At 51.1% G+C, this 13,333-nt stretch overlaps 1 protein-coding gene across 1 annotated transcript; it reads left to right on the forward strand.

Moving 5' to 3' along the window:
- The first annotated feature begins 980 nt into the window (after nt 1-980).
- On the forward strand, nt 981-12,424 carry rai1 (retinoic acid induced 1). Its single transcript, XM_030057078.1, has 4 exons — nt 981-7,661; nt 7,904-7,997; nt 9,172-9,221; nt 12,284-12,424. The coding sequence occupies exons 1-4, from the start codon at nt 981-983 to the stop codon at nt 12,290-12,292; spliced, it is 6,834 nt and encodes a 2,277-aa protein (XP_029912938.1). The 3' UTR covers nt 12,293-12,424.
- The last annotated feature ends 909 nt before the right edge of the window (nt 12,425-13,333 follow it).

The raw sequence follows: 13,333 nt of genomic DNA on the forward strand, positions 1-13,333 counted from the left end.
CAACTTGGAGAAAGCTAAATATTGAGTCACAGTAGCGCCACAGTGAAACCACCAGGCAGGGAGACAAAATGGACAGCATGTAAACACAGCGCCATGCGGCTGCAGAACGTGAGGGGAGGAGTTCATCTGAGTTCATCATATATCCACATGAATATTATATGTGAATGGTATCAGAAAGAGGAGCCTCCTCAGACCTTCTGTTTGCTGTGGCGGGCAGTGACTCTATGACACACACACCCTCAACCGTACATGCACACACACACACTGGCACATGTATATGTACACACATGGGTCCACAATTATACAAGTGCATAGGTATGCAAGCTTCCACACCTCTATTCACACCTCTCACCCCCTCCCCCTCTCTCCTTGCTCTCTCGCTCTGTGACATGTCAATCACAGCTCCAGAGACTGCATCAGATGTTGGCCCCTCCATCTTGAGATGCTCGAGCCTTGAGCCTGCTGCACAACTGGGGGGTCATTTTAAACACACACACGCACACACACATACTCACACATGGAGAGACAGAGAGAGAGAGAGAGAGACATACACCACACACAGCACTTTTTACACCCAGGAAAGAAAAAGAAAAAAATGTTTGTGGGTGAAATATGAACCAGAAATGACATTCTGTATGAGGTAGACTATGTGTATGTGTATGTGTGTGTGTATGTGTATGACTATGTCTGTGTGAATAATATCATCTGAGATGGTTCTCAGCAAGAGGAGGATTTTGCTGTGAGTCTGATCTCTCCAGGTGAACGCTAAATAGAATTACAGATTGGAGATGAGAGGAGAGAATGCTGCATGGATAAACCCCTGGCTCAACTGCACTAACCCTCCCCATTTCTCTCTGTCTCCTCTGTTTTCCCACTCTTTCCCTCTCTCCCCCTGCCTCCAGATCCCCCCCAACCCCCCTCCCCCTTTCCCATCTCACCTCACCTCCCCCTCCCTGATCTGGCCACAGACGGAGAGAGCCATGCAGTCCTTCCGTGAGCGCAGCGGTGGTTACCACAGCAACCAACCCTGCTACCAGCAGGAGCCCCATGAATTATCCCGCCTGGAGACCTACCGGCAACACCCGCATCACCCCCACCCTCAGCACCCACACCCAGGGCCCGGTCCCCATCCAGGCCCAGGTCCTGGGCACAGCAGGCCAGGCTATGAGGCCCACCAGCTAACTAACCCCACAGGCATGCCTCCAGCAGGAGGACCAGGAGCCGGAGGAGGACCCAAGGACTGTTACAGCCAGCAAGCTTATGCCAGTTACCCAGGCAGTGGTGGAGGGAATGGGAGTGGAAATGGAGGATCAGCGCCCCCTCAGGCAAAGAAGCCCTATCGAGGGAGCAAAGTGCCTCCTCCTCCCCCCGGCCAGCACCTGCAGGGCCCTGGAGGCTATAGTAACCACATGGGCCCAGGGAATTACTCAGCCCAGTACATGAGCGAGGGCCATCTTCAGCAGAAGTGGGAGGACCCAGCTCAGCTAGCGCAGTATGACCAGGAGATGGTGGGACGCATGGAGACTGGTGGCCCACCTGCCCCTGGCTCCTCCCAGTACATGGACCAGAATATGCTGAGCCACTCACAGACCCAGTGCCACCAGCCCTCCACCCCAGCTTATGCCAGCCCGCACCACCAACCCCACCCACCCAACCCCGCCCCCTCCCCTCTTATGTACCCACAAAGTCACCTACACTACCCCCAGCACTCGCCCTCTCCCTCTCCTTATATGGAGAAGTGCAGCCCTATGCCCCACTGTTACAAAGGCTACAGCATGCCCCCCAACTCCCAGTATGGCAGACAACTGAGCAGCCACAGCAGTCTGAAGCAGGGGGGCTACAGGCCCACCCAAAACAGTTATGGCTACCAGCAGCCTACCTCTAGGGGCTATGAGCCACAGCCCCCTTTACAGGCCATGCCCACCCCCCAAGAGCCTCACCCTAAATACCAACACTACAGCCAATCCCAACCAAACTACTGTCTGTCAGAGCTGTCCGTCAGATCACCAGAACAGTACTACCAAACCTGTAGCCCCTCATCCAGCCACTCCCCTGCACGCTCTGTAGGCCGTTCACCCTCCTACAGCTCCACCCCCTCACCACTAATGACCAATCCAGAGTCTTTCCAGTACAGCCAACCTCCCATGACCCCTGGGGCTGCCTCCTCCTCCTCTTCCTCCTCAGCAGGCATGCAGGAGCAAAGTAATACTAACACTATGCTGATGCCGCCACGCTCACACCCCTCACCTAATGTGCCCCATGCAGCCCCCCACTGCTACACCACCACACCACAAGGCCCCACCATGAAGGAACGCTTCTCAGAGAAGCTGCTGTCCAACCCCAGCTTGTGGAGTCTGAACGCACTCACCTCTCAGGTAGAGAACATCTCCAACAATGTCCAGCAGCTGCTACTCTCTGAGGCCCTGGTGGCCAACAAAAAAGGCAGTAAGCGCAGCAGCGGAGGGAGCAACAGTAGTGTTGGCAGTGGCACATCCTCCAAGAAGGGTGAGGAGTATAAAAGCCCTCCATACCCAGATGGGGTTGGTGGTAATGTTAGCGGAGGCGCCATGCAGGACCCCTACTCAACCCCACAGCACCAGCCACTGCCCATGGAGCTGCATGAGGGAGGCTACTCCAGCAGCAGTGATGAACAACTAGAGAGGAGCTACTACTACTGTGGCCAGGGTAGGAGTCCAGCCCAGGCCCCCAACAATGCCCATCTCAGTCTGGACACAGCCTCCTCATGCTCCATGACATCTCCAGATGATATGTCGACCAGGTCAGGGGACTCCGGTCTTCATAACCTTACCCCAGACCCTAGGTGTCAGTCAGGGCAGGGGGGAGATGGCATGAACACTCCAGTAAAGAGCATAGGTGATGAGAGGTCTCCTACCAGTGTCACGATCCCTAGCCCTATGAAACAAGAGAGGGACTCCCCTTCAGATATCCAACGTATCAGTGATTCTGTAAAAGAGAACTTTGAAGAATCAGCATGGACAGAGAAAACAGCTGACAAAGATGATGTGACAACAAAAAATATTTCTGACCAAGAGAAAGACTCAATCACTACTAACTCTACAGAGAAACTAGAGAAATGGACAGAGGACGAGAAGGGTCCTGCTCTCTATGGCAAAATAAACAAAGATGTGACAACAAAGAGCTATTGCTATGAGGAGACAGTGTACCAGGAGCTCCAGAGCAAATATGACCCTGATACGAGAGACTCAGTTGAACAGTCTCCGGCAGCTCTCTCTGACTCCAGCAACAAGGGACACTTAGGCCAAGAGATGAAATCAGAGGCCTTCAAGTCTGAATCTCCCACTGCCTCTGAGAGCTCTGTGAAAACATCGCCTTTCATTTCTAGGGGTGACCTTGAACGTGATCAATATTCCACAGAGAAGGAGGACAGTTCAGAGAACACCTCACCAACCCCCCACGTTGAAGGCCTGGATGAGAGCAACTTAGACAAGAAGGAGAACAGAGAGGAGGACGATGATGAAGAAGAGGAGGAGGAGGGGGAGGGAGAGGGAGATGATGAGGCTGATGAGGAGGAAGAAGAAGAAATACAGAAGCAGCAGCAGCAAAATTTTCTATCTCCTCCTCCCTCTGCAGAGGATAGGGAGGAGGAGGATGAGGAGGAGGAGGAGGAGGAGGAGGAGGAGGGGGAGAAAGTGAGCCAGTCATCAACTGAGGAGAACATGAATAATAGAGAGGGACCAGAAAAGCCTACTGGAGACCTCTGCAACAGGACAGACAGCCAGAGCCCTGAGCCCCACACTGACACTGAGCCTGCAGGTGTGCCTGCCCACCCAAATACAGCAGCAGCAACAGCAGCAGCAGATGCTTCTGAGAGGGGGTCAGCCATTGGTGACACTGCTCCTCAGCCTCAGTCTGCTATGCCTGTTTTCTCAGCTCTCAACGAAAAAGCGACCCCTCCGGCTCAGGCCAGGGATCATATTGATCACAGTGATGCTAAAGTGCTGGAGCCAGATTCTCCCCAGCTGCCTGGGAAGTCAATACTTCCCTCAGCCCCCTCCTGGGCAGACACTCCGCCATCCCCAAAGAAAGGTGATGAGGACATGGAACCGGGCATCAGCTGCCCCAGTGCTGTGACCCCCTCAGCCAAACCTGAGCCTGTGGCCCCATCTGCTCAGCCAAGAGCCTTTGGACGCAAGCATGCCAGGGGCAGAAGGAGACTCATGCACTCAGGTGTGGGGATCAGGCGGCAGCTGAGCTTGGAGAGGGAGGTGGAGAAGGAGGAGGAAGGAGCCCCCTCACCTACACAAAAACCCTGCATGCCCTCTAGCAAAACCGTGCTTTTCTCAGATCAGATGGATCTTGATCACCAAGAATCCATATTGAGCCAGACTCCCAAAATTCTAACTGATGGTTTTCGCTCTAGAATGTGCACTCGCTCATTCAATGCACCAGATCTGCCACCCAAAATTGAGCCTCATGTGAAAAGAAAACCAGGGCCAAAGCCTGGTTCAAAACCTGGGCCCAAACCTGGGCCAAAACCAGGGCCAAAACCTGGACCAAAACCAGGAGCAAAGCCAGGTCCAAAACCAGGGCCTAAGCCTGGCCTAAAGCCTGGACCTAAACCTGGGCCCAAGCCTGGACCCAAACCAGGCCCTAAACTAGGATTAAAACCTGTGCCAAATGTAACAGATCTGCCCCTAAAAGTTGAGACCCCTGTGAAACGAAAACCAGGACCCAAACCAGGTTCAAAACCTGGACCCAAGCCTGGATCTAAGCCTGGACCAAAACCTGGACCAAAACCAGGACTAAAGCCAGGTCCAAAACCAGGACCTAAACCTGGGCCAAAGCCTACAGATGTTTTACACCCAACTGATATTGTGGTCCCCAAGGCCCCAGTGGGCCGTCCCAAAGGTTCAGTTTCTAAAACAAAGTTGATACAACAAGACGAAATCATTCAGCCTTTGACAGGGTTGCAAAACAGGGGCAGGAAAAGTCTAAAAGCTACAATGCCACAAGAAACCCAGGATGTAAAACCAGTAAACCAAGAGCAAAAACAAGAAAAACAAGCAAACCATGAGCCAAAAGTGTCAGGCAAGGATGGTAAGAATATGGTTCTGAGATCTAGAAAGCCCTCACGGGAAAAACTTTCAAAAGAAAAGCCCTTTGAAGAAGATTATCTACCCCAAACTCTGACAGAAACAAAAGCCAACAATGTTGCTCTGAAAGTAGAAGAACCTCTTAGTATAGAACAGAATCTAGCTGTCTTTCCTGCAACAGAGAAAAACACAGATGTTTCAGTAGCCTCACCTGCCCCACCTTCTCTACCGGTTGCAACTGACAAACCTGAAGAAAAAACATTGCTTCCGCTAAAACGAAAACCCAGTCCAGAACCTTCTCCAATGCCAGTAAAAAAAAAGAGAGGCCCAAAGCCCAAACCAAAACCTTTGCCATGTGAAACCCCACTGGTGGAACAGGTAGCACCCCAACCTAAAGAGAAGGGTGTCCGGGGCCCCAAAAGAAAGCGAGGGCCACCCAAGAAAGCCTCTGTGAGCCTTCCTCTAACCAAAGAGACACTTCCCACCATCGGTGAAAGTGACATCACTAGTGATGTGCCTGCAGTGCCCCCTCAGTGCCCCACTAAAACAAAAGTCCTTCCACCACGCAAAGGCAGAGGGCAGAAATACGAGGCCATGGTGCAGAAAATTACATCTCCTAGCTCAAAGAAACACCTCCCAACCCCGCAGGTAGAGAGTAATCTAACTGATGACATGACAACCAAGGCGTTGTCTCAGCATGTCTTAAGGGAAAGTGAGACATCTATGCCAGTTAATAGCAACGACATGACAGAAGGAGAGGTGAAAAGCCCCCGGTCTAGACAAGAAGGAGTGAGGCAAGATGAAGGGGGTGTGAGAAAAGAGGGGGTGACACAAGACAGGGAAAAACAGTTGAGTCAAGAGTTGTCAAAACCAGAGGGGGTAAGACAAGAAATGGTTGAAGAGGTAGTGAGACAGGAGGAGCTGAGGCAGGACAACATCGTACCAGAAGACCTAAGACATAAAGACACTATAGGAAGTCAAGAGACACAGCAGGAGGCAGCAGTTGACATGGTATGGAGCTCAATGGGGGAACAGGTAGACCTCGGGGCTCAAGGAGAGACGATGCAGCAGGCCTCAGCAGGAGTATCAGACTCAGCTGCGACCACCAAGCCCAGCAGAACTAAGAGGAAGAGATGGGCCATGGTGGAGAGCACAGATGCCTCAGTAGTAGCCTTGGAAGCAGGGAGCCTGATAGTCACCACACCACGGCTAGCCAAACAGAGGGCAATAAAGAACAACCACGAGATGCACCTGAAACAGAGGAGGAAGAAGAGAAAAGGCCAGGCACCTATAGAAGGAAAAGAAACAGCAAAGGAGGCAAATATTGAAACAGCAGAACAACAACAGGAGGAGGCAGAAACAAAGGAACCCCCCACAGAGACCACGATGCCTCTCCCTATCAGCCCAGACGAGATCACTGAGGCCCCCCAGGTTACCAGCACACAACTCATCCAGAAGCCCCGGAGAGGCAGAAAACCCTCAGCAAACCCCACCAAGAGGAGACGTGGCAAGGCCCCAGCAGAGCAGATTGCTGGCAAGCCTGTGAAGGTGCACAAAAAACCTGGGCCAAAACCAGGGATGAAAGACGCCATGGAGGTTATTGAGGCAGTAGTAAGGGCTGCGGGGTGTGAACAGACGGAAAAAGAAGAGAGAGAAAAAGAGGAAAGAGAAAAGAGAGAACGAGAAAAGAAAGAGAGACAGGAGAAAGGTGTTGTGGGTCCTGTAGTTACAGTATCAGGAAAACGGACCGAGACAATCTCTGTGAAAAGGATCAGACGCAAGCCTGTCCAAAAAGATAACAAACTCTCTTTCTGTCCGTATGTGCGCATAAACAACTCCAGAGACTTTCTTTCTTGGTGCACCGTAGTCAACAGGCCCGAGGAGGCAGTAACACTAAAGAAACGTAAGAAAAAGAGTATAATGAGAATGAAAAATCCCATCACAGTTGCTAAGGTGGTACCACACACCTTAGCAATGCTCCAGGGACCCTTGGTTGGTAGAAATCTAACAGACAGGTGTCTTACGTGTTGTCTGTGTGGTAAGCCAGCAAATTACAGAGACCTGGGTGATTTGTGTGGTCCATATTACACGGAAGACAGCATTCCACGGAAAATCCTGACTGCCAGGCACACAGAGTTCTTCAGGGACATCCCGGAGAAGACTGATGACAGCAGTAACAGCAGCGAAGAGCCGGTCAGCTGCTCAAAGGATGAAGGAGAGAGTAGCACGGAGAAAGAGGGCTGTACAGAAGAAGCTGCCCAAGAGGGCACTAGTAGCGGGCACCATCATTGCCGCCATAGACGGGCAGAGAGAACAGACAGAGTGGTTCGGGAAGGCGGCACGCGGAGACTAACACTCCGAGAGAGGTTCAGGAGAATGATGCAGCTCCAGGCCATGGGGAGCAGTAGCACGGGGGTATCCAGTGACCAGGGGGGCAGTGGTAGCTTGTTCCAGAGGCTTCTAGGAGAGGCAGAAGCTAAGGAGCACTGGGCACATGAAAACTGTACCATCTGGACCAAGGGGGTGATCATGGTGGCGGGGAGGCTGTACGGACTCAAGGAGGCTGCCAGCACCTCAGCCCAAACGGTAAGATTGCTTCATGTGCCGATGATAAATACATTAAAATGTGTATCTGCTTATGAAAGTTAAGAGAGATACTATATAAAACCAGGGATGAAATAATGGAATATGGCGTGTACAGGATGCATATTAACTTTCATCACTTTGCCTCTCTCTCTTTTCCTATATCACTCTGCGCTTCAATTGGTTGATTTGTTCATGACTTTACTGGTCTCTGTCCGTCTGTCCGTCTGTCTGTCTAACCCCAGAAGTGCTACAAGTGCCAGATTGTGGGGGCGTCCCTCAGCTGCTGTTGGAGAGGCTGCACTCATAAATACCATTACGTCTGCGCCAAAGAGATAGGTAAGAGACCACGGCGAGAACGGGAGAGAGAGTGACGAGGGATAGAGAGGGGAAGAGAAGCCAGGGAGAGGGAGGACAAATGAGAGTGGAAATTGGGAGTGGGAAATTGAAGGTGGATTGAGAGGGCGAGAAGAGAGAGAGGGACCAATGAGTCAGGTGGAAAGAAGAGGAAAATGAAAGGAAAGGAGAGAAGCGGGGTGAAAGAAAGGGGAGGGAAAGTGGATGTGGGTAAAATGAGAGAAGGGAAATGCATCAAGAAGGAACATTATTGAGTGATAGCAGAGATGTCTGAGAGTGCTAGGGAAGAGAGGGAGGGCTGGAGGAAAGGGGAGGAGGGAGGGGGTGTTGAATAAAGGGGATGATGAGGGAGAGTGGGACCCTGGAGTGTGCGAGAGGGAGAGATGGAGGAGATAGAGGGAGGAGGGTGTGTATGTGTGCATTATTGACCGCAACCCCTGTGGCTCCATCTATCCATTCTGCCTGTCTGGGGACTGAGTGGGAGTGTGTGTGTGTGTGTGTGTGTGTGTGTGTGTGTGTGTGTGTGCACATGAGTTTTGTGCGAGTGCAGCCACATTTGCGCGTACGTGTGTCCGCCTGCCAGCCTGAATGCCTGCCTAAACGCTTCCCCCCGCGTGCATCTTAAAAAACAGGGCTGCGTGTGCGCGCTCCGGACGACGCGCACGCGCTCGCTCGCTCGCTCCTGTCAATATACGTGTGTGTGCGTCTGTGTGTCAGCACATATGTTGTATGGCTTCCCCTTACATTACCTCATGCCATGGGAGTACAGTGTGAGGATTAGAAGGCCTGCCACGTCTGCCGAGCCAGCACAGGGAGCAGAGCGAGGCCCTTTTTAATCCTGCTGAGTGCACCAGCCATATCTGACTGCCTGCCTGCCTGCATCGCAACTCATCCGCTCAGTCTCCCTCTTTCCTCCACCGCTCTCTCTCCCCATCTCTCTGCACCTCTACTTTTTGGCTCATTTTTCATTTTAACCCTCACTTCCTCCTTCTCTGGCATCTGTTTTTTTTTTCTTCTTCTTCTTCTTCTTAGGGCAAGGGGGGGTGTGCTTATGTGTGTGCATCCTCCATCCTTCTTTGTGCTTTTGGCTATTGTCTTTCCGCTGTGCTCCATCTTATCCTCTCTGTTTCCTTCTGCTTTCTCCCTCCCGGTCCAGGCTGCACGTTCCATGAGGATGACTTCTCCCTCAAATGTCCTAAACATGAGGTAAGCAGATGAACCTTCTCGAAGCCTCAAAGCAAATGAGCACCACGTTACACACACACAGGCAAACACACAAAACAGAGCGTAAAGAGGGGGAAAATAAGCATGCATAGTCACATACACACACACATGGACATACAAATTCACACACCCACAATGCTGATTGACTCATTATCCATTTAAACAGCTTGCTTCCACTGATTGCCACCAAATTATCAATGAATCTCGTATTAACGACGAATCCTGAATAGAGAGAAGGTGGCACGTCTTTGCATCTCCCAGGGCAACAGTGCGTCAGATATTAGTAGGGGTGTGTATTTGTTTATGTAGGTGAGCATGTGTGTTACCCACATAACACTTATTGCAGTCTCACACACCTCAAAGAGCTGCTGTACTTTCGATTCTCTTCTTACTTCTCCTCCCTGCTCGTCCTGTTTTTTTTTTTTTCCCACTCCACTCCACCCTGCATCCCTCTCCTCAGCATAGAACAAAAAAAAAAATTAGTTCACACAATGCTGTCACAAGCAGCAGCGCCATGGCTGGATAGATGATACAGTACAGAGCGGAAAACACAATTGTCAGCTCTTGTAAAACAGGAGAGGAGTCGGAGGAAACGACTTAAAATTCAGGACGGTGTTCATTCTACGTCGACGTCGACTGCTCGTCTGACAGCGATGTATCTTTATCAAGTCCCATGCCAATGCAAAATCTATGAATACTTGGACTGAATGATCTCCTGTTTCCAAATCAATATGTTCCCAATGACCTTGGCAAGACAAAGCTGTATCAGCCCTTGGCCATCAGAGGCATTAACACTGCAATTCACCCTCTGTCATAATACTGTCACTTATCACCCACCGCTATCACTGCAGACCGCTGCAATTACAACAGGTCACCGTTTTGTTTTGATATTAACAGTCCCTCTCTCGGTTGGCTTTAAGGCAGACGCCATCTGGTGGCGAAACGTCCCCACTGCAGAGCAGAAAGGAAGGTCAAATACAGAGGGAGTGGGGAGGGAAGGAGAGATGGATGGAGGGAGAGATGCTGACATTCAGCAGGGAGCAGCGGTGCATTGAGGCAGCAGTAGCAGAAGCCTCCCATCCTCCCTCCCCTCCATGCCTCTCTCTTTTCCTCCCTCCCTCGCTCTTCCTTTCCTCCTCTCCTCTGTGCAGACTGACAGGGATGAAAAGCTGGCTGCTGATCAAAACACCCCACCCACCACTGCTGCCTGCTGCCCTCCCCACACGCTCTGTCTCTCTCTCTCTCTCCTCTCTCTCTCTGTTTCTCTTTTCTCCTCTCCTTTTTTCCCAGCTCCCCTTATTTCGCTCTTCTCCGCTCCCCTGCTGTTCCACCTCTCTCTCTCTATTCACCTCCCATCTCCTGCATGCCCCCTTTCCCTTTTCAGTCATCCTCCCTTCATTGTTCCTCATCCCTTCCTCTCCCTCTCTCCCCCTCTCTTATCTCTCTTCTCCTCTCCCCGTCTCTCTTCACCTCAACTCCCACGTCTAAGCAGCAGAAATAGAGAGAGCGAGAGAGAGAGAGAGAGAGAGAGAGAGAGGGAGAGAGAGATTGTTGTTAGCAGGCTGAGGCAGAGCTGTCATCAGCTGAGGGATCTGAAGGTCTGTGTGCGTGGGTCTGTGCCGTGCCAATTTACGTTGAGCAGCCTAATCAAAGGGAGGAGCAGGCGCGCACACACACACACACACACACACACACACACACACACACACACACACAACCACCCCACCCATAGGTCCCCCTCTGGAACTCTCCCACTACATGTGTTCACTTGGTTTCAGGGTTAGAGCACATAGGGGAAATCTGTCACTCATACACACATGCTGCCTTCAGGTGCCTCAAGGAGACGGGGAGACACATTTTGTATGTCCATACAATTTCATTAGTGGGTAACCTGTAAGCTCACACACACATAAACGGAGGGAGAGGGAGTGAGAGGGAACAGTGAGAGAGAGGGAGAGAGCAGCAAAACAGGCTGTTTTTGTGCTGCAGCTGAGTGGGAACAAAAGACGAATGGGGGCAGTTACATCAGAGAACAACAGAATGAAAGAGAGAGAGAGACAGAGAGAGAGAGAAGGCAACAAGAGAGACAGGCAGAAAAGGGAGATATACTCCGAGTGACCGCGAAATGGCAGTGAAAAAAAAAAAACAATTGAGATTGAAGGTGGAAAAGAATGAAAGAGTTACTCCAGGGAGAGAGAGAGAGAGAGAGAGAGAGAGAGAGAGAAGGAACGAGGGAACTTCAAAGAGAGTGAAAGAAAGAAAGAGAGAGAGAGAGAGAAGGGGAGATAAAAGACAGAGAGCAAAGCTGCTGGTCTGTGTCCAGGGCATAAGTGTGGACGACTGGCAGTTCAGAGAGAGAGAGAGAAGGAGTGAGTGAGTGAGAGAGAGAGAGAGAGAAAGAGAGAGAGACTGGGGGCTGCAGTGGAGGATAAGGGGAGAGAAAGCCCTCCTCCACCACCACCACACCAGCGCAATTAGTAGGCGTTCCCGCTGTGTCTTTCACAGTGGAGCTGGTTCACTGGCCAGCTGCATCCATCTCCCCACTCCTGCACACTGCAGCCAGCCTGCTTTCATGTCTGCACTCTGCGGAGCTACACACACACACATGCACACATACACACCCACACACACAAAAATGCATGGGCACACAGACATAGATAGACATAGACACATTTATGTGTAGCTTTCAGCTTTCATATTCAAACAGCATAGAAAAACACAAGAATTTTGTGATGAATGTGAACACTCACACACTCACACACACACATGCACGCATACACATAAACACAGGAACACCAATTAAATGCTCCATACAGACGTGCTGCAGTGCTGTGAGTGCAAGGCCAATCCAGCGGGCGCACATCTAGAAAACACACACACAGAGACGCACGCAGAGGAAGTGCAGCTTCAGGGAGTGACAGCAAACCCTCTGGCTCCGCTCACACCTTTGTTCCACCACTGTGTGTTTGCTGCGACGTTCTTTGTGCTCTGTGTTGTTTGTGTCAAAATCCAAAGCCGGTCTCCTTCTTCCCTCCCCTCCGCAGGATCAGTAAGATATGCCAGAATTCCACCTCCACCACCGCTACCACCTCTCGATCAGGCAAGCACCACCTATGCAGCGAGGCACAGGGAAACCACCATCCTGACAACCACCTTTACCTGACGATCGCTGACGAGAGGCAACGGGGCAGGCGCTCCGGCCAACTGGGCCGGGGGTTGGGATGGGGTGGGGTGAAGTGGGGAGGATGGGGTAGGGGCTTGGAGGGGAGATTGTGCTGCTCTGAGGTGGGGCTAGCAGCAATATAAACACTGGAGAATGGCTCCGCAGAGAATAGCTGCTCCCTCACCCTGGCTTGGAAAGAGCGTTATCTCAGCTCAGCCCCCTTCCTGCAAGGCAGAAGGCAGCGGCTCTGTTTAACAGGAGGAGAGACTGCGTTTTAGAGACTGGTGCCCAGGGCCCAGTGCACAGGGGGGCTGTTTGAAATGCAGAGCAAGGTGTGTGTGTGTGTTCTGCCTTCGGATGGGTTGCTATCATATTCAGACACCTGGCGGACACTGATTGGATAGGAGCATCCCTCTGGCCACCTTGTCAGCGGGCCAAGAGGTATATGTGTGTGTGTGGGCGTATGTGTGCGTGTGCGTGTGTCTCTGTGTGTGTGTGTGTGTGTGTGTGTGTGTGTGTGTGTGTGTGCGATAATCATAGAATTATCGTTCTACGGCCACATCAGTGTGTTTGTGCATATGTGTGAGCGAAGAAGTGCATCGCCAATTCAAGATGTCATGCATCAAAAAACAGCAGCCAACAACTGGATGTACTATCTCGATGTGTGCGTACGTGTTGAAAACAAGACACAAAATGAAACAAAAAAAAAAAAAGGAAATTGTACATGATGACGTGCTTTACAGGTTCTAAATATTCTGATATTGAAGAGTTAAGAAGAAAAAAAAAGGATGCAGTATTTTAATATAATGCTCTTATCTTCGGAGATGTATTTTGATGTGCATTAAACGACTATATGACATCATTGCGTCAACCTTGGTATATGTCTGGCTTTGTGTTCTTCAGAAATTAAAAAAAGAAATAAGAAAAAAAA

The sequence above is a fragment of the Myripristis murdjan genome, chromosome 8 (assembly GCF_902150065.1).
Source record: "Myripristis murdjan chromosome 8, fMyrMur1.1, whole genome shotgun sequence".
Lineage (NCBI taxonomy): Eukaryota > Metazoa > Chordata > Actinopteri > Holocentriformes > Holocentridae > Myripristis > Myripristis murdjan.